This window comes from Azolla caroliniana, unplaced genomic scaffold (genome assembly GCF_043228905.1).
Source record: "Azolla caroliniana isolate FFs.n. ecotype wild unplaced genomic scaffold, voAzoCaro1.0.p SCAF_6, whole genome shotgun sequence".
Taxonomy (NCBI): Eukaryota; Viridiplantae; Streptophyta; class Polypodiopsida; order Salviniales; family Salviniaceae; genus Azolla; species Azolla caroliniana.
The window spans coordinates 3,206,806-3,231,137 of NW_028230441.1; the positions used below are offsets into that span (position 1 = coordinate 3,206,806).

General features: G+C 40.1%; 2 protein-coding genes across 3 annotated transcripts; both read right to left on the minus strand.

Moving 5' to 3' along the window:
* Positions 1-1,525: 1,525 nt before the first annotated feature.
* LOC147862611 (pentatricopeptide repeat-containing protein At4g35130, chloroplastic-like) lies at positions 1,526-5,466 on the minus strand. 2 transcript variants are annotated; one of them, XM_087321738.1, is made up of 3 exons: positions 5,317-5,466; positions 4,103-4,300; positions 1,526-3,552 (listed from the first exon to the last, which is right to left on the minus strand). In XM_087321738.1, the coding sequence occupies exon 3, from the start codon at positions 3,525-3,527 to the stop codon at positions 2,118-2,120; it is 1,410 nt and encodes a 469-aa protein (XP_087177864.1). In that variant the 5' UTR covers positions 3,528-3,552; positions 4,103-4,300; positions 5,317-5,466; the 3' UTR covers positions 1,526-2,117. The 2 variants fall into 2 exon arrangements, with proteins under 2 accessions (XP_087177864.1, XP_087177863.1); XM_087321737.1 differs by having other exon boundaries at positions 1,526-4,300.
* A 1,857-nt stretch (positions 5,467-7,323) lies between these two features.
* On the minus strand, positions 7,324-11,184 carry LOC147862612 (uncharacterized). The gene is made up of 5 exons (XM_087321221.1): positions 10,866-11,184; positions 9,815-9,938; positions 9,578-9,713; positions 8,183-9,337; positions 7,324-7,861 (listed from the first exon to the last, which is right to left on the minus strand). The coding sequence occupies exons 1-5, from the start codon at positions 11,005-11,007 to the stop codon at positions 7,376-7,378; spliced, it is 2,043 nt and encodes a 680-aa protein (XP_087177347.1). The 5' UTR covers positions 11,008-11,184; the 3' UTR covers positions 7,324-7,375.
* Positions 11,185-24,332: the final 13,148 nt, after the last annotated feature.

Below are 24,332 nucleotides of genomic sequence, written 5' to 3' on the forward strand. Positions count from 1 at the left end.
GTAAGTCTCATTTGGGTACAACCAAAACTGTCCACTTCCATTAACCACCAGGAAGCACATATAATTAATTGCACTATCAAGAATTAAAAGCAACCAAAACAATCAAGTAATATTCATGAAAGCATGTATACTATCAGGCCATAAATAGTGATGAATGAACTATCTCTTTTTGATACCACTCATATTGATCGAACCATGGCTTTTAGGCTCTGGAATCTATTCTTAATTCTGCAAAGATCACACCTTGTACCTACCATGGCTTTAAGCTCTGGAATCTACTCTTAATTCTGCAAAGATCATACCTTGTACCTACCATGGCTTTTAAGCTCTGGAATCTACTCTTAATTCTGCAAAGATCAGACCTTGTACCTCCATACCATGTTGGGAAATGAAAGGAGACTCTGCGCCACTCGGATTTCCAATACATAGCCCCTTTGCTAGAAACATATATTACATACTTAATCTCAAGCTCTTTGCTGACACGGGGCTCTCTTTAAGCTCTGCAATCTACTCTGAAGGATGCAACGATTACAACTTGCTGCCTGCATCTGCATTACCATGTTCACAAATGAGAGGAGACTCCGCATCACTCAGTTTTTCGGTACTGCAGTGGAAGAGTAGCATCAACTCTATACTATCTTCTCTGTAACCTGAAACAATCTTCATGGATGCTTTGCATCTTACTTCCCTGCAAACCTCTTCCCCAACCTCAGTTTGTTCCAGAAATCTTGAAGTACTCATGCTATGCTAAGAGCTCGTGTTGTTGGTAGTGGAATGGCCAGTGCAAACACACTCTACTGATTGAACTCTGTAGAATGGTGGCATCCGACAACTTAGACAAATAGCCTATAATTGCATCATCATGTCACAGAAATATTCACATGCATGAACAGGAGATGAAAAATAGCCAAAGTGCCCCCAGCTTATTGGGTAATCACCAGAGCATCATTAAATTTCAAAATTTAGAAAAGCACATTGTGTTCTGAAACTAAAACTGTTGGTGCACATCAATGATCCAGACATGAACCCAGAAACATTATGAAGCGCATTTATGTTTTTAAATTTTAAATTTTGTAACCTTGTGAATCTATAAGAAACAGGACATTTGTGACCTGTATGCAATATGTTTTGACATACATATTAGTATTTAAAGACTGATCTACCTGATCTACATGCAATTTATAAATGTGCAAAGGTTTCAAGTTTTCAAATGAACTTCATTTTTTATAAGAATGGCATCAGAACGGCATCAGAATGGGTATTGCATATTAGATGCAGCATCGGAAAAAATAATTTCACAATAGCCTCACCAAACATTCATGATCTAGATTCTTACAATGCATAAAGAATCAAATATGCAATGAAGACTATTCTTACAATTATTTACCTTCATCTCATTGCCATCTCTCAAATTTAAAACACCCTTAGAGCTTACATATAAAATACATATTCTAAACAAGTCATTGACATTTACAACATGTAATCTATCCTCCAACATTGCCTTTATCAAGTCGGGACATGAGGATGAGCACCTAATTCTATCATTTACATCTGTGTCTCTGAATGATGACAAGTGTATATTAGTATTGATTGTAGTAATAACAAACAAATGTTTTTTACTTCATCATCCCTCTATTTAGACTTCCTCTCTACATGATTTAACTCAATAACCTGTTAGACCAGATTCAAAAATCTTCATTTTCCTCTACTAGAGGTTAGGACCATAAGAATAATCCTAGTGTTTACAGAAGAATTGGCTTAGGAGGCAATGCTTTAGCAAGATTAATTGGTTGGTTACGAGTTCAAATTCCACTGAACATAAATTTGGTCCAGAAATGTTTTGGTCTTTACCAAATACCCTTGGGAAAACCTAAGATTCCACAGCTACTCTTTTGCACCAACCTCATTAACACTTAGCCAACATCCAAACTTCAGCTATGGGACACTACATAAGGTCAAGTTTTTGTTAACCCTTGTGACTCAAAGCTAAATGTGGGCATCTTTATGAAATTCTGATTCCCCTTGGAGCACTAAGATTTGCGTAGACATCAATCTTTCATAACATTTGGCCTTTCCAATCTTTTTGTGCATGTGTGTCACCACAATGAAAGCATATTTTATCCACCAATGGATATTTTTTTATTTTCTTTGGATTGCAGCTTCATTATCCCATCAAATGCTTGTTTTGCTCTTCCCAAATTACCGTATGCACAACATGCACCTAACAAAGCCAACCAGATGGTGAGATTGGGTTCCATTGGCATCTTTGTTAAGATAACTTCAATCATCCCAAAGTTCCCTGTTTGGCCAAGCATCTCTATTATGCTACTATAATGTTTCAAGCCTGGTATTAAACCATAGTCTTTACTTATGGATTCAAAATACTGAAGACCTCTATGCACAAGGCCACTGTGACTACAAGCCGAAAGAATTGAAACAAATGTGACATCATTTGGTTTCATTTGTGTCTTCTTCAGTACCTCAAAGATTTGTAGACACGATACATGATCTCCTAGGCATGCATAACCAGCTATGTATGCATTCCAAAACACTATATCAGGTTGCTCTATAGCTTTATCAAACAATGGTTTTGCATCTACCATACTAAGGGTGCAAATCCCATAGACATAGATAAGCGTTGATGCTATACATGGTATTCGGTCATAACCCAAAGCAACTATTTCCATGTGATGTTGTCTACATCTCTCCACATTTCTTATAGCACCACAAGCTTGAATAAGACATAACAGTATAACATGATCCAGGATCATGCCCTTCTCCTGCACAATTTTATAAAGATCTAATGCTTTGTGCCCTAATCCTTTATGAACATATGCACACACCATTGCGCTCAATGACATAGTAGTTTGTTCGTTCATTCCATCAAATACAGCTTCAACTTCTTTTATCAATCCACATTTTCCATACAGACTCATGATTGTATTGCAAACAAAGACATTGGATGCATAACCCATTTTTATGACATCCGTGTGTAATGATTTTCCGATCTCCAAATATGATCGATGAATATCTTGTGTTTCTACAAGTATACTACATGCCTGAAGTGCATGCACCAATGTTTGCTCATTCGGGCTCACACCCTTTTCTTGCATGTGCTTGTAGAGTTGTAAAGCATTCTTTTCATAACCATTTTCAGCGTATGCTGAGAGCATCGTAGTCCATGATATGACATCATACTTGAATGGGCATCCACAAAATACATTCTCAGCCTCCTTAATCGCGCCGCATTTGCCATAAACATTTACAAGGCTGTTTGCAACAACAGTGTTTATTGCACAATGTTTCCAGAAGAAATCCGAATGAATAGCCCGAGAAAGATTGAGAAGCATCAAATCAGCTCCCAGATCCTTTCGGAACAAGCCTTCTTCTTTCTTGACTAGAATTCTTGTAGCATGAAGAATGATCGAGAAAGTCGTAAAATCCGGATTCATACCTTCGTGCTTCATTTGTCGATACAACAACAATACACGGTTTGCCTTCCCAAGGTCAACATAGGCCAAGAGCATGCTATTCCAGGAGATAACGCTCCGTCTACGCAGGGCAACAAATATTCTCTCAGCCATTGCGATCTCACCACATTTTCCATACATACTCAAGAGACTGTTTGAAACAAAAATGTTGGATAGAAAGTCTTCTTCTCTATGGATAAGGAGAGCATGGATTTCTTTACCATGCCCAAGATACCTTATACTTGCACAAGCTTTCAAAACACATACAAAAGTGTGTGGACAAGGCTTGATACCATTGTTTTGTATGCGAGAAAAAATGTTCAATGCTATCTCAGGTTCACCACGCTCGATACATGATGAAATCATGGTATTCCAAAAGATTGATCTTGATGAAGGAGACCCCAATGCTTTATTTGACCATATGATCATAGTATATAAGCTTTCGACAACCTAACATATTGTGTTTCTAGTAGTACCTGTTCTTCTGTATTTCTATGCATATTCTCCCACTCAATTTCAGACATTTCTGATATTCTTGATCATTAATGATGCAATGATGTTAAAGAAATCAGTCCAAAGAATACGAAATGTTAAGATGTGTTCATGCACACATGATCAGGGGTGCCACACACCTAGGAAAATATCAATTGAAGATGAGTGTAAATTTTTTTCCTCGATCTTCGGCATGGCCTTGCCTCGCCCTCTATCTATATGTGGCCCAATCTCTTCCAATTTATCCATTCCACATGTTTTGCTCAAACCTGTGTTGTCCTCCAAATGATCCACTGCCATGTTAACTCTGTTTAAATTCTGTGCTGTAATTTTAAACCCTGCTTGCCAAGATGCATAACCGATAAGGGATCTCTTTGTCCATAACAAGCAAAAAGAATCAGCATAATTTTCTTACTTTCATATCCTACGTTCATTTATCAAATGTCCGACTCAAATTAAATCTCATTTACCATAGTGTAGTTTCACAATGCAACCTAAACCTTGGCGAATGTAGCTCTTGGAAAAAAAAAATTATAACTTGGTCGAGTTTCTTTTTTATGCATGAAATGCTACAAATTTGCAAAAAAAGTATGACAATTTTAGAGGATTAGTACAAAATTTATATATATATCTCAGTTATAAATTACATAATGAAGGCATGTTTTTCTCAAAACGCATACATCAGCCTCATTGAAATAAATGTAATACACTTAGAATTTCTACAGATAAATATGTAATTATTTATTCCATAGCATGTAGCAGAAGTTGTTGAAGAGCGACAATATAACCACACAAGCTCATGAACAAAGAACAAGATCTCTCTGTTCATTATCGACCTATGCTAGAGATCATTCCAAGACAAAAATTACAATCCATCTCATTTGAGAATCTTACATCTATAGGTAACATGATTCTTTCGTCACTTTTATTTTATTTTTTATTTTTTATACAAATATATTTATTTTGGTTTTTCAAACAAAATGCCTTTTCCATGTCTTCCACCCCTCTATAATAGTAAAGAAAAGGGACAAAGGCACGTCCAGAAAATAGAACAATTTCTTCATTTGCAAACGCTGGTAGAGGTTATTTCCATATTTCACATGCCCAGTGATGAGAGTATTCCAAGATAATTCGTAAAGACACAACAATGCATCAAAGGCCTTGTGAGCTTCATGGATACATCCAACATCCACGAACATAGACACAAGGCCAGTCATTATTCATAAAGCTTCCAAGTCATTACTATACGCAAAGGAATGAGGACGAATTGCCTGTTTGAAAATCACTCCTTCGTCTAGATCCATGAAATATGCGTAAGTAATATGCCTACAATGGAAGGTTGAGGATTGTGTACCTTTCTCGACAAGTGGATATCCTCGATCGAGGGTGGGAATCTTCCAGAGAGCCCTGGAGTAGATTGCCATGTCTGAATAAAGTGGCGAGAAGCTCGAAGTTTAGGGTTAAGGGGGGTCGTCCCTGCACAGTCCAGGGGATTCCAACAGAGCTTGGGGTGACATGCAAATAATGATATACATACATGATACAACTTTACAAGGCTACCATTTTTTGTACACTAGAGAAATGCTCGGAGATCATTCATTCAAATACCACCCAACCAACGTTTAGGTCCTAATGTGTAGCCCATGGTATCCATGTTGGCATAAAAGGCCGACTCCTTCCACTTTGTATCCATATAAGTGTGAACACGTCCAATAGTTAGGGCTTGGGTATATACACTCTAACCTAACCTTGTAACTATATGATCGTCTTGTATCGTATCTTGAGTCTTGTAGAGAAAGAGTTACAGAATAATAGAGAACTTCCATTGAAGCTAGAACTGCGTCTATCTTCTTCTTCATATTGCTACATATCTGTGTTGTTTGTTGTGCATAGCTCAAACAAGTCCTCACACACATACTTCCGCACATACTTTCAAACCTCCTTCCAGCAATCCATCCCATCTTTCACAGTCCTTCCTTCGTTGTACACAAGTTTGTGTACGCACATACGTGTCCCATGATTCGCCTAAAGGCATTAACGAAGAGATCACGTTGACATAAAACGGTTTGTTGTGGCCTCCCCATTACCCATATGGGTCCATCGTGTTGCCCATCACAACAAAATAGCCTCAGCATTGCCCAAATGGTTCGATCATGTTGACATCACATTAGTTGATTGCAACCTCGTCTGCCACCCCCCACATGGCTCGACATTTAAGATTTACTCTAAATCTTAGCTTCTTCTTTTTTGCAACATAAGAGTATGATTGATTACATAGTCATAGCAAGAGAGGGCCATCTTGTCCCCTATAGGAACATGGCTCTTGATACAACGATCATCTTTTAATAGTGGGTTATGTGTGCAAAGGGTGGTGCAAAATGCATGGCAAGTCATGACATTGCACCCTCATATTAGATGTATGTAATATAAAACTTGTCATAGTAATTATATTGATGTCATCACGTGCTCCTTGTCAAGGAGTAAGTTTTTTGTCTTTTTAAAAGTATTTTCACATGCTAACTCTTCATATTAATAATTACACGTGAGTTGAATATAAAACGGAAGAATGTTGATTTTTAGTCAAATATGAACAAAAAAAATGGTTTATGAACAATATCAAAATTTAAAAGAAATTAGGGTTCCACAATTAATGAATCACATTTTTTCATTAATCAAATCAGGATAATCAATCAATTATTAAGAAGCCTATGTGATTATTTTCACTGAAATCTTGTGTTTTTATGGATAAACATATTATCAATAAGAACAATGCTTCTCATTATATTGATTGAACACTTTCAAAGCACATTGATACATATATTAACAATAAGAACGCTATGATTAATTGCATTGTCATAATGGGATAGGGCATCATGACCATCCAAGAATACTGACTCTTGAGACAACAAGCATCTTTGGATAATGGGTTTTAAGCTACAATTCACGACAGGCATAAAATCAGGGGTAATTTGGGAGACATCTGGCTACATACCCCTTGTTAAGCGATGTGTTGTTTATCTTGTAAAATTTATTTGCATGGTAATTATTCACATTAATAATTTATTATGATTTGACTATAAATTTAACCACCAAGGAGAAACATATCAATTATGAACAATAAATGGTAAGGAACATCAAAATTCAAAAGAAATAAGCATTTCATAATTAATGAGCCACATTTTTTCACCAATCAAATTAAAATAATCAACTATTAAAAAACTTTTGTGACAACTCTAAATATATCTTTTCTGGATAAACTGTATTAACATTACGAGCAGTGCCTCACAGAAAGTCAATTGAACACATTTCAACATGATTGGTAGCATGTAAACCATGGTGATTCTAAATATGATTCTCCTCATGTTGCTGGATGAAGAAATCAAAGTGGTACCTCTTTTGATACTCAATTTGATTTAGCAATGGCTTCCGGACGGTGACAAAGCCCCGGTGCTAGAACATGAATACGGACTTAACCTCAAACTCTCAGCTGACATTGGACTCTCTTTTAAGCTCTGGAATCTACTCTTGATGCTGCAAAGATCACAACTTGCACCTCCATTACCATGTTGACAAACAAGAGGAGACTCCGCGCCACTCAGCTTTTCAATACTGCGGCGGAAGAGTTGCATCAACTCTACACTATCTTCTCTGTAATCGGAAATACTCCTCGGGGATGCTTTGCTTCCTACTTCGCTGCAAACCTCTTCACCCACCTCACTTCCTTCTAGGTCTCTTGCAATACTCATGCTATGCTCAGAGCTTGCAGTGCTGCTTGCTGAATGGCCAGTGCGAATACACCCTACGGATCGTACAACTCCGTAGAATGCTGGCATTGACGACGATGAGGTTATGTTTGGTACGAGGGATCGGATTCTGTTTGTTGCATTTTGCCGAATATCCTACAGTTGCATCATCATGTGACAAATCAATCTACACACGCATACCCCAAAGGGGTGGGTGAACACCGAAGTAGCCCTGGCTTGTTGAGTAATCACGAGAATAACCTTAAATTTCCAATTTAGAAAAATGTGAACGCACCCAATAACCAGAATACACCTTCTGTGCTACAAAAGTATCACTACTATACAGGGGTATTCGAGTAATTATTGAAAACTTGGGGGATATTCTCGTAAATACCCATCAAGTTAGGGCTATTGTGCTCTTTCCCCTACAAAAAAGCTATCATCAAATCCATAGAGCTAAAAATATATTTGAGTTACCATATGTCGAAGGGCCATGTCGATTGGCTTCCGCGGTAAATTCCTACTATCTTTAATTGTTGGAGTTGTGGGCTTCATGGCACGTCTTGTATGCGATGTTGACATTTCTTCCGGGGACATGGATGATGTGAGGGCAACACGTCGAGACTGTAACATACGATCAACCATCTTGCTACTTCTACCAACGCTCATGTCATTCAAGTTGTTACCCTCATTCCGTCCATTTCTTGAGAGGGGTCTTTCAGAGGTGGATGCCCGGCCTCGAGTGATGTTAGGCGAGGACGACTGTCTTCTCGATCTATCTAGAATTGATTCACTTGTTTTCGATGAGGTTGTCGATGATGGGGATGGGGGGTTTGCTGATGAATGGGCCATAGAGGGCCTTGATGATGATGATGACGATGAAGCACCCTGCCTAAACCCCCCAGTCTTAGATGGTGTTCCCGGCCTTGTCTTAGTTGGTGTTCCCGGCCTTGAAGGACCCAACAATGGTGAAGACAATGTTGTTCGTGGCCTTGAAGAAACTAACAATGGTGATGAAGATGTACCCGGTTTGACACAACCCATGGATGGTGACACACTTGGCCTACCAGTACCTACAGAAGTGCCTCTAGAATTGGAAACAGAACGAGTGCCGGGTATAGTTGTAGTTCTTAGGTTCGGGGGTGGCTCGAGTGAGAATCCTGGCATCTCGGATGGTTGCCAAGCATGGGGAACAGTAGCTCTAACATTAGGAGAGCTTCCACGAGAACTCAGTGTATTTCTTGAAGGCAAAGAGCTTGCCCTGTTAGCCGAAGAAGACCTTCCTGGTGCTGATTGTCCTTGAGACATCACAGGAGTAGAAGGTCTTCGAAGAGGAGTGGTGGATCTTGATGGAACCCCCGACCTTGTAGATGATGAATTTGTATTGGACCTAGCAGTAATGCCGATGCTTCCATTAGTAGTTGAAGATGGGATCGTGGGTCGGCTTCTTGTGGGTGTTGAAGGACGAGATGATGAACTAGGCCTTGATGTTGGGGCTGAGGATGTTGTTGGAGCAAGAGACGAGCGTCTATTTGGTCCACCTGCTGGCGAATTGTTGTAGAGATTACCACCACGGACCGTTCTCGATGTCGAATCCGACCTTGATGTTATTGTTGATGGTTCCCTCAGCATCTGCACATTTCCAAATGATGGATTGGCAAACAAATAAGCTAGTTGCAGAAGTATCTTTATTTCAAATTGGATTCAAGTTGTCTCCAATATTCTCATAATATTGAAACATAAAACAAGAAGGCATATGTGAGCACATAAAACAACATGTCCGAACCCGATTTCAAATATACAAGAAAATAAATATTCAACATAAGCTTTGATGCTAAAAGTAAAGATTTCGCCTTTTTAATATAAACTTACTCGACTTGTCTTGATTGTAGCAAGAGATTTCACAAGATTAGGAAGTCCTTTCTGGGATGAAATGTTTCCAGCACTTTCCATTGGTTCATTCTCCAATGCATTCGTTACCAAAGGTGTGCCAGGAGGAGTCATGAGCCTATGGAAAATTCATATGAGAAAGTTTAAAAAAACAAAATTCCAGCATACTACATTGGTTGGTTTCCATCATAGATTGATATGGTTTCTTGTTTGCCTTACCAGTCATAGTCATTTTTACCCATATCAGAAGCTAGAAGCTCCTCACCCGATGTCCTTCCTCGATATACATTGGTTGCAGCTGCAGATGTTGCCATTCTATATAATGATGGATTTGCTAGCCTTGCTGCTTAAGAGAAGAAGAAATATCAGCTTATTAGAACAAAACACATATCATACATGCATGCGTGGATAGCCTGCATAGATACACATATATGCAGGCATATGTACACATGATATGTACATGCATATACAGTATAAGTATATAAACGTGATGAAATGTTCAAATACTCTTCACACTAAGATGAATTCATGTATTCATTTCACATTGTATGTATATGAGCAAAGTGCCTAAGTCTTCTTTTAAAGTGACCAAATGCTATTCACATAACTTTGCATAAAAAACTAGGAGTAATGTCCAAATATTCTCGCACTAGACCAAATGCAGGTTGAATCCTTGCATTCACGTCACATTTGAACGATGAGCTTTGAACATAGAAATGTTAAGAAGATAATGTGACATACATAATCAATATGCTCAAATCTTTTGTTGATAGATGAATATGCTTCGGCATGCTTGATATAAAACCTCCAATTTTTGAGCTTCCCAGATATGAACAAGGATACAATTTTAAAATTAATTCAATACTTCTATCACTAAAACTCTCAAAGTTTGATTCTAAATTTTGAGTTTGCCTAGTAGATTTTGAGTTTCTCAAAAGCTTATTAATGAGAAAATCTACTGAGTATTTAGGCTTTAAAAATCTAAAATTGACCACATTTTTCTATTGCTAAAAATGTTTCGAACTGTGATGCTAAAAATTTTGTAGCTATCCTAGTAAGCACTGATGTAGCTAAGATTATTTTCCAGACAGGAAAGTAATTCAGTTTTAGGAGGAGGAGAGACAAAAAAAACAAACCATGGTTAACGATCCATTGAAGATAAGGAATAAACAAAACCAAAAAAAAACTAACCATGGTTACGATCACGTAAAGATCAGAAAGAAAACAAAACCATGGATAAGGTAAGGTGAAGAGAGACACAAAAACTGACCATGGTTAGGATCGGAGTGTTGATTCTCAGCAACAGGACGCATAGGAAGACTGTGCTTCTTCTCTCTTTCTCTCCTCTGCATTTCATGGAACAGAGCCAAGTCATCATCCCTCTCGCCTCTACTGCCTCTTGCCGAAGCCATCTCTTGTTCTTAACCTGTTAATTATCTACGAATGAGAGAGTGTTGTGGGTACAAAACCCCCCTAATTCCTTTCCTCGCCCATAGATCACACTCACATAGGGACTTAGTAAAAATTTGCTTGTGTGATTGTTTGCTTGTATATACATTCTTCTTCTTCTTCTTCAACAGAGAAGACTAAAGAAGAAGAAGAAGAAGAAGAAGAAGAAGAAGAAGAAGAGAGGAACTGTTTGACGTAGTGATGGGACCTCTGAGGTGAGGTTTAGAGAGAGAGAGAGAGAGAGGATAGGGTTTTAAGAAGAACAGGGGGGACTTCACCATTTTGTAAACATTTTGAAAATGCAGAGAGGGAAGCAACTATACTATCATCTATGTATGTACATACATACATATAGAGAGAGAGAGAAAAGAGAGAGTATACACAAAACAATAATATTAATAAAAAGCTCTGCTTAAGCCAACAAGGCCATTGGGTGGAATCAAAGATTCATTAAAGCTAATATACAAAAAGAAACCCATAAGAGACAGACACAGACAGACACAGAGAGAGAGAGAGAGAGAGAGAGAGAGAGTGTGTGTGTGTGTGTGTGTGTGAATATATGGGAACTTGAAAGAAGAATGGAAACCTTGAAGAAGAAGAAGAAGACAGCAGACAGACAGACAGACAAAGTATAGAGAGAGAGAGAGAGAGAGAATGAGAGAGAGTGAAAACTTATGTTTGGGGTTTTTCAATTTAGTTCAAATTGCTCTGTTTTTCTGAGAAGAGAGAGGTAAGACACGTGTTTTGCCATGTCATCACCCTCTGCATACGTGGCATGCTGACATGGAACCCCCCCCCCCCCCCCCCAAAACAAAAGCAAATTGTTTTGGGGGGGGGGGGGGGGATTCTTTTAGCGTTTTTGGGGAAAATCTTCTGCTTTTTGTTTGTTCTTTTTCTTTATTCTTTATGTCTTTTTTGTTGTTTAGTTTTTCATCCCCCCCCCCCCAACTCTCATGTCTCCCCATTCTTTCCTCCTTTTTTTGTCTGGCTCGAGAGACTTGCGTTGTCCGCCGAATGTGAAACCACACACACACACACACACATTATTGACGTGCTTGTCCATCAGAAGGAAACAAGCAACCGACTTGTTACATGTCATGATTTCAATCCATGAATATGTAGTTCTAGGCTTTGATCCTAGGTTTTGATTTTAGACTTAAAAGGGTTTGATGTTGCATTCATTAGAGAGATTTATCAGTCATTTACTGGTTTCCTCGTAACATCATCTACCTCTATAACATTGGCATCCTCATTTTCTTGGACAAAACTGAGAGTGGAAACAATGACATTACCGAGGAGATATGTTGATTGTGGTCCGTGATGATTTAAAAGAATTTGATTGGCATAGGTCAGTTTTGTTTTTCGCCTTCCCCGTATGGGATGGTTTTCTGAATAGGAGAGTTCACATACATACATTCTTTAGCTCGCTTAAAAAAGCTTAAAACGAAACCTTGTTCTAGGTCTGGGTTTCAATGTTGTGTAGGGCAAATCAAACTTGTGCCTATTACTTCATGGGCTCATTTATTTTACCTAGATTTATGGTACAAATCCCAGGTTTTTTCTGTCAATTCACAAATTCAAACTCCTTGCTATTGCTTGTCTCTAAGTCAAAATTCAATGTTATGTAAATCCAAGATGTGTCGAGTAAACTTCATCCACCAACAAACATAAAAGGTGTTGTTTTGTTTGTTTCGTAATAGTTTCAAGAGAAATATAAAGGCATTGACGTTGTCATGAAAAGTTTTGGATGCTTTGGTTTCTTTCACCATTGAACCCTTGCGGAAAAGAAGCTTGTTCTCCAAACAAAACTAATGTTTTTCCCCCCGACCCCCATCTTTTATTCTACTTTACCGTATTGGATTGCATTCATGCCATTCCTCCCAAATACCAACCTTTTTATCACAAGTTGTATGAAAATTATACTATGTCAATTTGAGAGTCAAAACAAGTAGTATATATGCATACACATAATACATTGATTATAGTAGGTGAAGTAAAGAAACTCAATTGGATTTGCAAGCCATTTCTTTTGAAAGTTGGAATTATCAAAATGCCATATCCAAACCCTTGACAAAGTTTTGTTTGTAGCACAAAAGGCAGAGTTAGAACCTACATATGGATACCATGTTAATGGATCTGACCAGGTGAGCATTTATTACTATGTGGTTTTCATAAGTTTTTTATCTTGCTTTCAATTTTATCATCCGTGTATAACTTTTCTCACTTGGGCCATAACCGAAATACTCACATGCGAAAGCACCTCCACCTCAACATTTTGTTATATCAAATGACCAGATTACTGACAAACACCAAGGATAGTTTAGTGAGATTTATTTTGATTTTGTTGTTCTTTATTACTGTCACATGTAAAACGTTCATTCCTACCCTTGATTTCACATTGTTTTCAAGATATCATGGTTACGACTACTAAGATTGTCTCTTCCTTTATCAAAATTCTAGAGGCATTACAACACCATCTAAATTCCATGTTATCCAAGAAAACACATGCATATGTAAATTATTTGTTAATGGATGCATTTAATCCTTTTGAAATCTCTCTCCCCAATAAACATGAGCATGCAACATGTTGTATGACCAAAGATAACATCATGGTTATTTTTCACTTTAAATCAATTTCTATACTCGTTAAGATGACACTTCCATATTCATTACATCATTGCAATGGAACTCATTAGCCAACCACATCATTTTTAACTATCTAGAATTAAAAATGGTATGATAAAAATGTATGGTTTTATCATCTACAAATTTATAGAGCCAAATAAATATTTGCTAGGTTTCCTCCACTTGGAATTCACTATCCTTATCAAATACGAAACAAGCTCAACCTATGAAATGCTCTAATTAATGATTGGTCACCCTACCAAACCACAGGTTCATGCTCAAACTCACAATATTATGCCAATTTAATACAAGTCCAACAACAAATTCATAGATAACGATGGGATTGTACGAAAGAAAGTGACATACGTATATTATCAATGAGAATAAACTAAAAACTAGCAATAATCCAAAACACATACAAATGAATTGAATTTGGTGGAACCTGAGATGTTAAAACAATTTTTCTATTCCATTTCCCCCTCATGTTGGATGTAGCATTTCTATCTTGTACCAAGTGTGTGATGGTTGGGAAAGTCAAATGAATCGTTATCATGATTTTATATCGTTTGAGAGCACAAGAAATGTAGAAGGGCTACTAAATCCTTTAATGCACGATAGTGTGTGAGGTGTGTGGTTGCGTGCATTTGGGAGTTAGAAATTAAGTACATAGCAATCACCCATATCACTCCTTTTTATGTTTGCATGGTCAAGACTTTATTAACCCATGGGTTAAAGATCGAGGCCACCATAAGTATTTATGTACACTCTAGTTAAATTTACCCATTCAGAATTAAACATTTTAAAGCGATTTTACAAAGATTTGTCAATGTCTCTCTATTTGCTTGCATCCATCATAGCCATTTCATAATGATTGGTTGAAGCTCTCGTCCAGCTATGGTTTTCTTTGGTGAAGCATTTGTGGTTTTCTTTGTGCTGAAACTTCTTACCTCAACCCCTAGCAAATTAAGCGTTATATTGAGGTGAGGGATTTTCAAAGAGACAACAAAGAGTGTGATCCCAATTATGATTTGTTGATGCTCCAATGTTGCAACACCGTGTTGAGGAAAAACAATCAAACATTTGGAATGTGTTGATGGTTACTCGTAAGATTTCTAACCCAATGTACATACCAATGATAGACTTGTTGTAGTTAGAAGTAGCTTGTGAGACCCTGAACTCAACATAAAATATAGAGATGGTAGTTTTACAATTATATACAACCATTTTGTGGTCCATATTCTTTTACCATCACTAAAAGTACTCCAACAGTAAAGTCAATATTTGTGCATTTATGTTATTAATTGTGCATTCCCAATCTTCAATGCCAATTGATTTATTAGCAATTGTATTATATGGGAGAGGATTCTCATTTAGGCTTGATTCTTTAACTCTCCTCTCATGTTATAATGGTATTATCCATTTAAAGAAAGAGAAAAAAGTATACATTAAATTACCACGTCACAAAATCTGAAAAGAACAAGACTACGCATTTCATAATAATGGTCTCAAAGCGTTTACAATATATTTTTGTTAAAGAGAATCATGATCATTTTTTGAACCTTCTACTATCACGATTCACAAAAATTTCTATGATCATCATCACTAATCCAAAACTTTTATTTATGGGAACAATAATGGGTTGTTGAAATCATTTTCTCTTCTATTTGTGGTAATAATTTTTCTTTTGTAACTCGGAACATTTACAATATGCAATATTAGATGGAGATTTTTTACCATGGATGACCTATGCCCTAGATAGTAACCAAATATTACCATTGAAGCAAGAGACATGAAAAAATGCTCATATACATATAGTGAAGTACATACATACACACTGGATGAGGTGACATGTAAAATTTAGTGCACCCAAAAAAGACAAATCTTGCAACTTCTATGAAATCAATGATCCTTTCAATATGCATACTTGTGGTGGTACTCCAATTGTACCTTGGACCTCAATACTTAAGGTAGTCAAACACATTATATGATGGGGAGGGTAAAACCCAAGCTCCCTCAAGAAAACCCACCGGAAGGGTAAGACAAATTTCCTTCTTCGCGATGCACAAAGTTGCAACATAACAACCCAAATGGTTTGAACCATTTGGCATCAAGAAAACATGACAAACAATATGCACTTTTATATGAGTAGGCAAATGGTACAAATTTATATGCTACTACACATATTCTTGATTAAAGGGGCTTGCAAACACATGGGATAATGCTCCTTCCTTATCCATGTGAAGCTTTCCTAGGGTTATCTTTACACAAACCACATCCCAAAAGCAAATATTGCATTGTTAAGTTTCACATCTTTAAGCTATGCATGTTTTATGTTATCACATATAACATATAATTCCTCACCCATCATTTGAAGTAAAGGCACTAAAAATTCTACTTTGTTCTAGGGATTAGAGAAATTCACAAGAGTAAAATAATAATGACCATACATCTTGGAAAGGTGTTGATTCAATGTTATTGCGCTATGAGCTATTATAGGCAAATTATGTCGATGGAAGATACTCAACCTAATTACTTTGCCTCATATACTTGTTAACCATATGTATTCTTGAGTATGGTTTATTGTCTAATCCCTTTCAATGATGGCCCCTTGGATTACAAAATAGATTTTCAAAATTGGTGACCTTAAATACCAAAGGAAGACCATGTTTTTAGGCAAATCCCATAATCAAGATATCTCTTTGATGTCAAATACATGAAAGGTTATATCGTCAAGAAACCCATTCCTAAACTCCATGGAGATACATTCCCATTTCAACTTTGTTTATGTTATAGGCGTAACCTTATGGACAAATTCTATGGCTAATTTTAATGAGTTAAGGGTAGGATCCTTAGGAAATTGGTTATCCTTGGAATTGGGACATATGACATGTGGGAACACTTAGTGGCCTAGGAGTTGTATTGAGCTATATAAAGGGGACTAGCTACCGCCTTCATTATGACATCTTGCTGCTTATGCACTTTAGCTTTTGGTGGTATAGGCTATATTCCGTGATCATCCACAGTTTGGGAGGAGTAGAGCATAGTAATCATGGAGATATGGTATAATGCATTGAAAATAAGTTTGGCTCTTGTATATATGCTTCAAATTGGCCATGATGTGGGTCTATGGGATTTAGATGTTATAATGCCAAGGAGTATCTTGTGTACATGTTCGTTGTGATCTTATAATGCCAAGGAGTATCTTTCATGGGAAAAAAAGAGTGTAATCGAGTTGAATATGATTCCCACCAACAAATGCCTCAAACACATTAAGGTATGTACTCTTGCTATTAGGTACCACATGTACTTCCATGAACTCTTGAGGTACAACCTCCCATCATGAATCAATGCACATTGAGGGTGATATTGTTTGGCATCACGACTAGCTACATACAGCTTGGCTAAATAGATAATCTTAAGCAGACAATTCTTTGCAAACTTATGGTTTACGTTTTGAAAGGTTGTCGACACTATTTGATCCACTCAAACAATTTATTGTTCATGAATAGTCAAATATGTGAGTACTAATTATCTTAGAGATATCTTGAGCATGCATGCATCATCAATACCCCTACACATTGTACCTAATTAATAGTTGTCACTTAGTTGTACGCTTCTTATCACTACTTTCTTGAGCCTTTTAATCTGACATGCGTACCATTTAATATAAGATGGTTGTAACTATTGATCTCATAAGTCATTTTGGTTTGTTGCAAACATCAATATTACACTAAATCCAATCTCTCAAAGAATACACGAAACATCCAAACAAGACACGAGTTCAACCATTAAAATGAACCTGGTTATTATGCCACTAAATACCTTGGGGTCATTGAGATTATCTTGTGATTAACAAGGTCATCTACATCTATAACAAGCATCTTGCTTTTGTCTTCTCATACTTACCGTAGTTATGAAAATTCGCACATCCTATACACATCTAGATGTAGGTGATTCTACCTTATACAAATCTATGACTATCCCGTCCTTGACTATGTTTTTACTAAGTAATCTATCTTATCAAAAGAAAAGAAAAAATTATGCTAGTATAGAAGTTATGTTTTTCTAACCACTTGCATAGTCATATTTCAGCTAAATAAGCATACCATAAAGAAACGTGAGCAAACTCACAAAGATAAGGACGAAACACACTATCCATAAGACATATAAATGTATTACGTACACTTATTGAACCAAAAAATAAAACAACGAACTCATAATGCATGTATCTACTCCTAAAAACAATATTTGGAATATCATTCTCTTTAATCTAGGCATGACGATAACCTAATATCGAATCAACCTTAGAAAAGATATTAGTGACATGTGATTGACCTAATAGTTTATCAATATGTGAAAGAGGATACCTATTTTTAAATGTTTTCTTATCTAGGTCCGTATCACCATTGTATAGTGTGTATGCCCCATCTTCATTCCACTGGAACAAAACCAAATCATCACAAGGAGATAATATATATATATGTCTCATAGAATACTTTCGAGAGAAAATCTTCTAGTGGAGTTTCAACTCTTTGAACTTGTTAATGTTGAATCTACTAGAGTATGGACTATTATTTTCCCCGGATAAGTTAAGAGAACTGAGATTTATTCATTTATCTCTAATGGGAATATCTTAGAAGTTAGGACATATGCAAAATTTATACGTTGTGGTTGTATGTGGAAAACCTCATTGACCCCAGCAACTCTCTTGTGATCCATTTGCATTGATTTCACGCATAGATTCCAAAACAACCTCACAATATCACATTTCTTAGAGAGAGAAATTGACATGGAATGCCATTGTATGAACATAAAAAACAAAGGAATTACACATTTTCCAATTAAATAAAAGCAATCCCAGTGCAACTATTCGTGTCTCTTAAGGTAAATAAAAACAAGATATTTGAATATAAGTTATAGCAAACTAAGATTTGCAGTTGGTCTAGATCCAAAAATTGGGTTACGCCCCTTAACAGTTAATGAATTGTAAATATTAGACATTTACCTCGAAGAAAGAGCAATGTCCAGTACGGGTCCAATGATAAGTATAGAACCATTTCACATTGTGATATTGTGTGTATGTGTGTTTTATACATGTAAAAAACTAATAGTATGAAACTTTGAAGAATGTTGTGCAACACTCCATGCTTGAGAATTGGTAATTTTGTTTCTAAGGTGTGCAGATGAAATTGTGAAACCTAAAATTGAGATGCAATACTCAATAATATTAAACTCATTTTTGGTAATCCTTACAAAAATAGATCAGATGACACTAAAGTTCTATACATATTAATTAAATGGTATATACATATAAGTAGTAGGCTGTAATATCGATCAAACTTCACACGTTATGAAAATATAATCGCTAGTTTTCACATTTTTTGAAAGGAATTTTTATTTATTTAGAATACACCTTAATTATTAAAGTTTCTCATACATATAAGAAATATGAAAAATCATATTATCCATGTATAGCTATTTTATGATTTTTTCTAAAAAAAAATACTACATTAGTATATATATATATTGTTTTTCCCAAAATGAAGCTACTTTCCCATTAATTAGGAAGGATTATTACAAAGAGACTGTACAAGGAGGCTTATATATAGATTGGGGAATCTCCCTCCGATCAAGTTCAAAAAAATGAGACTAGTTACATCACCTTTCAGACTCCCTACTTAATGTAAGTACTTATAGCTAAAAACAGTGCCGTTCAATGATGACTAGTACGAGACAACTCTTGGGGTCGATAGCGAAGGGAGGGTGGTAAGTGAGTCGGAAACAACCAACGTGGGGGCTGGTAGTTCCACGTCGGGCCACTTCCTCCTTGTGTCACCATGGGTGTGTTCCGCCATTTCTGCCAAAAGCGCAAACGGGTAGTAACTGTTGGGATTATGGTCCCTTTCGGATGGGATGGTCGGATGTCCGAAGATGAATACCGACAAGCCCGGTTTCGGTTTCGGAACCGGATGATGAAGACCCCGGTTTCGGAACCGGATGACGAATGTACCCGGAGAGAGATCCGGATGCGGGGACATATCTGCGAATATGTTTGCCAAGGGCCCTTGAGGCTATAGTTGTAAATAGCCCTAAAGTCATATGTGTATAAATATGACTTAGGGCAAACAGTTTTTGTCGTTGCTATTCATCTTTCTGTTTTTCCACTCTAGAGGAGTGAAGAGAGAGCAGCCGTGAGAGAGAGATAGATCGCGAGAGAGAGAGGAAGAGGTCGACGCCTCTGTGTATTTCCGCCGCCTGTGGCGAGGACAACGAGCTCAAGGTCGTCGCCTTGCAGCTCGCCATTGTATACTTCTCTGTATAGTGTTGGTTTGGAGTCTTGTACTCCCGTGGTTTTTCCCGTCTAGGGTTTTCCACGTTAATCCCTGTGTGTCCGCGTTTTGTTTCTCTTTGTGGTTCCTATTTTCTGCTCCATTGATTCGCGCTTGCTCGGTTGTGGCCGAGCGAAGAAGGTGAATCGAAGCATTGATTCCCAACAAACTGGTATCAGAGCGAACTGCTGCAGAAAATGGAAGGCGGCGGCAGCGGGCAGCCGGGGATGATGGTGCTGAATGCGCAGAATTACGCCGACTGGAAGATCAAGATGGAGGATCTTCTGATTGTTCGGGACCTGTACGAACCGATTGACAGGTCGGAAATACCGAAAGGGGTACTTGAGTCGGAGTGGAAGCTCCTGAACCGGAAAGCCGTAGCGACGATCCGACAATATGTCGATGTAAGCGTCCTACAACATGTGGCGAACGACACCAACGCATATGAGATGTGGCGGAAGCTGTCGGGCCTCTATGAGAGGAAGAATGCATTGAACCGGACCTCCCTGATGAGGAAGATAGTGAATCTCAAGTACCGGGATGGCGAGAGTATGGTGGAACACGTAAGCACGTTCATGGGATTCGTGAATCAGCTTGCGGCGATCAAGTTCCCGTTGGAGGATGCAATGCAAGCCATCATCCTGATGTGTACATTGCCGGAAAGCTGGGAGAACTTGGTGGTGACTCTCAGCACCTCCTGCACCGAAGATAACTTGTCCTTACAAACGGTAAAGACAAGTATTTTGAACGAAGAAGCGCGTCGGAGAGATAAAGAACCGGCCTCCGACCCGAAGGCGCTGCTTACCGAATCGGATCGGGGAAGACAATGGAACCGGAGTCCGCAAAGACGGGAGAAGTCGGGGACCCGGTCGCAGTCAAGAGGAAGGCCCACATGCTTCCACTGTGGGAAACCGGGGCACTTCCGAAAGAATTGTCGGCATTACCGAAAAGACAACGGAGCCGACGACACCGATTCGAAGAAGTCACCGGAGAGAAACGGTGCATACCGGGGAGCCACGGACCGGAGAGGTTCGGATCGGCGAGGGCAGGACCGGAAAGGAACGACGGCACTCGCGGCAAGTGAAGAAGAAATCATGCTCATCACCGAAGAAGGTGAACTAAACGTTGCCGGCGATGAGACGACCTGGGTGGTCGATTCCGGAGCATCGTTCCACCTGACCCCGGAGAGAAGATACTTCTCATCCTACACAGCCGGTGAGCATGGCTGTGTTCGGATGGGAAATGAAGGTACGTGCCGGATTGCCGGCATAGGAGACGTGTGGTTGACAACCCCGACCGGATGCAAAATGCTGCTGAAGGATGTCCGACACGTTCCGGAGGTTCGATTGAACCTGATTTCGGCCGGGAGGCTAGACGATGAAGGCTACACAGGTAGCATCCGGAACGGCGTGATGAAGTTCAGCAAGGGGAGCCTGATAGTGGCTCGGGCCCGGAAAGACAACACACTGTACCTGATGAATGCCCGGTTATGTCCGGAAGAGCTGAATGTGGCAGCCGACACTGCCGGTGAGCTGTGGCACAAGAGACTGTGCCACATGAGTGAGAAGGGGATGAAGAGGCTTGTAGAAGACAACCTCATTCCAGTGAAGCATGTGCACCTGGAGAAGTGCACCGATTGCCTGGCCGGTAAGCAGAACCGAGCCTCCTTCCACTCAAGGCCACCGACGAGACGTAGCGCACCATTGGAGTTGGTGCACACTGATGTGTGTCAGGTAGAAACGAAGTCACATGGCGGAGCCCAGTACTTCGTAACATTCATTGATGATTACAGTCGGAAGTTGTGGACGGCACCGTTGAAGACAAAGGACCAAGTGTTGTGCGTCTTCAAAGAACTTCACGCGAGAGTGGAAAGGGAATCCGGCAAGAAGCTGAAGGCGATACGAGCGGATAACGGAGGGGAATACCGGGGGCAGTTCCAGGAGTACTGTCGCTCGAAGGGAATCCGGCTCGAGTTTACTGTGCCGAAGTCGCCGGAACTGAACGGGCTGGCCGAGAGGATGAACCGGACCATAATGGAGAGGGTCCGGAGTATGCTGGCGCATGCGAAATTACCCAAGGGGTTTTGGGCTGAGGCAATGTCGACGGCGACATATGTGATAAATAGATCACCCTCAGTACCTTTGGACGGAGACACGCCGCAGAAAGTGTGGACCGGTAGGGAAGTATCCTACCGGCATCTGAAGGTGTTCGGGTGTCTCGCATACGTGCATGTGGCAAAGGACCGGAGAGGAAAGCTAGATCCAAAGACCCGGCCATGCATATTCCTCGGTTACGGCGACGACGAGTTCGGCTACCGAGTATGGGACCCGGTCGACAAGAAGATATTCAGGAGTCGAGATATCATCTTCATGGAGAACAAGACACTCGCCGACTGGGAGTCGGAGAAGAAGATGAAGAGCTCCAAGTCGACCGGTGAGGATCAACTCTACGAGGAGCAGTCCCGACCGGCAAGGGACCGGTTAGCACTCGAGGATCCGGCCGAAGACGGTGAAGAAACAGAACCGGCCGAAGAAGATGAAAATGATACCGGAACCGGCCCCGATCCCGAAATGGATTCGGATGAAGAAGAAGAATCGGAAGAACCAGTTACCGAAGCTCCCGAACGGAGATATCCTCTAAGAGAGAGGAGGGCCCCCCGGAGATTTCCGGATCCAGAGCACGTGCTGCTAACCGACGAGGGGGAGCCGGAGAGCTTTGAAGAAGCAAAGCACGACACCCAGAGCCGCAGGTGGTTGAGTGCCATGCAGGACGAGATGGATTCCCTGCATGAGAACCACACATATGAACTTGTGGAGTTGCCGAAAGGAAAGCGGGCACTTCGAAACAAGTGGGTGTTCAAGCTGAAACCGGGAGATGCCGGAAACCCCCCGAGATACAAAGCCAGGATCGTGGTGAAGGGGTTTCAGCAGAAGAAGGGCGTCGACTTCGACGAGATATTTGCCCCGGTAGTGAAGATGACCTCCATCCGGACGGTGCTGAGCATAGCGGCAAGCATGGACCTCGAGGTAGAACAGATGGACGTGAAGACGGCATTCCTTCACGGTGACCTCGATGAAGAGATCTACATGCAGCAACCGGAAGGATTCGAGAAGAAAGGGAAGGAGCACCTGGTATGCCGGTTGAAGAAGAGCCTTTACGGACTGAAGCAGGCTCCCCGGCAATGGTACCGGAAGTTCGACTCCTTCATGACCGACGAAGGGTATCTCAAAACGCAGTCCGACCACTGTGTGTTTGTGAAGAAGTTCGAAGGAGGAGACTTTCTAATACTCCTCCTGTACGTGGACGACATGTTGATCGTCGGACGGGACCAGGTCAAGATACGGATGCTGAAGAAGGCTCTTCACCGAACCTTCTCAATGAAGGACTTGGGTCCGGCGAGACAAATACTAGGGATGCACATCATCCGGGACCGGAGCAAGAAGCAGTTGTGGCTGTCACAGGAGAAGTACGTGACAAAGGTGCTTAAACGGTTCAACATGTCGGAAGCAAGACCGGTCGGATCGACCCTCCCGGCAAACTGCAAGCTGTCCAGCAAGCAAAGTCCCAAGACAAAGGCTGAAAAGGAGGATATGATGAAAGTGCCGTATGCCTCAGCCGTCGGGAGCTTGATGTACGCCATGGTGTGTACGAGACCGGACATCGGATATGCAGTCGGAGTGGTGAGCCGGTACATGAGCAATCCCGGCAAAGAGCATTGGAACGCGGCCAAGTGGATACTCCGATACCTGAAGGGCACGGCAAACGTGTGCCTCCGATTCGGCTCCGGTAAGCCCGAACTCGACGGCTTCACCGATTCGGATATGTCGGCTGATGCAGATACCAGCCGGTCCACATCAGGGTATGTGATGACGTATGCAGGGGGAGCTGTTTCATGGCAGTCGAGGCTGCAGAAGACGGTTGCGTTGTCAACCACGGAGGCGGAGTACATGGCGGCTGTTGAAGCCGGCAAGGAAATGATATGGATGAAGGACTTCATTAGAGAGCTCGGTATCCGACAGGAGGAGTACCGACTCTACTGTGACAGTCAGAGCGCAATCCACCTTGCGAAGAACGCGGCCTATCACTCCCGGACGAAGCACATCCAGCGAAGATATCACTGGATCCGGGAAAGGATAGAAGACAAGGAGTTCATGCTGACGAAGATCCACACGGACGAGAACGGGTCGGATATGCTGACCAAGGTGCTCACACCCGACAAGCTGGAAGCATGCCGGAAGAGGATAGGATTGGAGAGACATCCCATACCGAAGTGAAGGGGGAGTTTGTTGGGATTATGGTCCCTTTCGGATGGGATGGTCGGATGTCCGAAGATG

Coding starts and splice junctions, on each gene's coding strand:
- LOC147862612 (XM_087321221.1), bottom strand. CDS start 11,007: ATGGCTTCGGCAAGAGGCAGTAGAGGCGAGAGGGATGATGACTTGGCT. Junction 9,939..10,865: donor ACACTCCGATCCTAACCATG/GTCAGTTTTTGT, acceptor TCTCTTAAGCAG/CAAGGCTAGCAAATCCATCA. Junction 9,714..9,814: donor GGTAAAAATGACTATGACTG/GTAAGGCAAACA, acceptor AATTTTCCATAG/GCTCATGACTCCTCCTGGCA.
- LOC147862611 (XM_087321737.1), bottom strand. CDS start 3,899: ATGATCATATGGTCAAATAAAGCATTGGGGTCTCCTTCATCAAGATCA.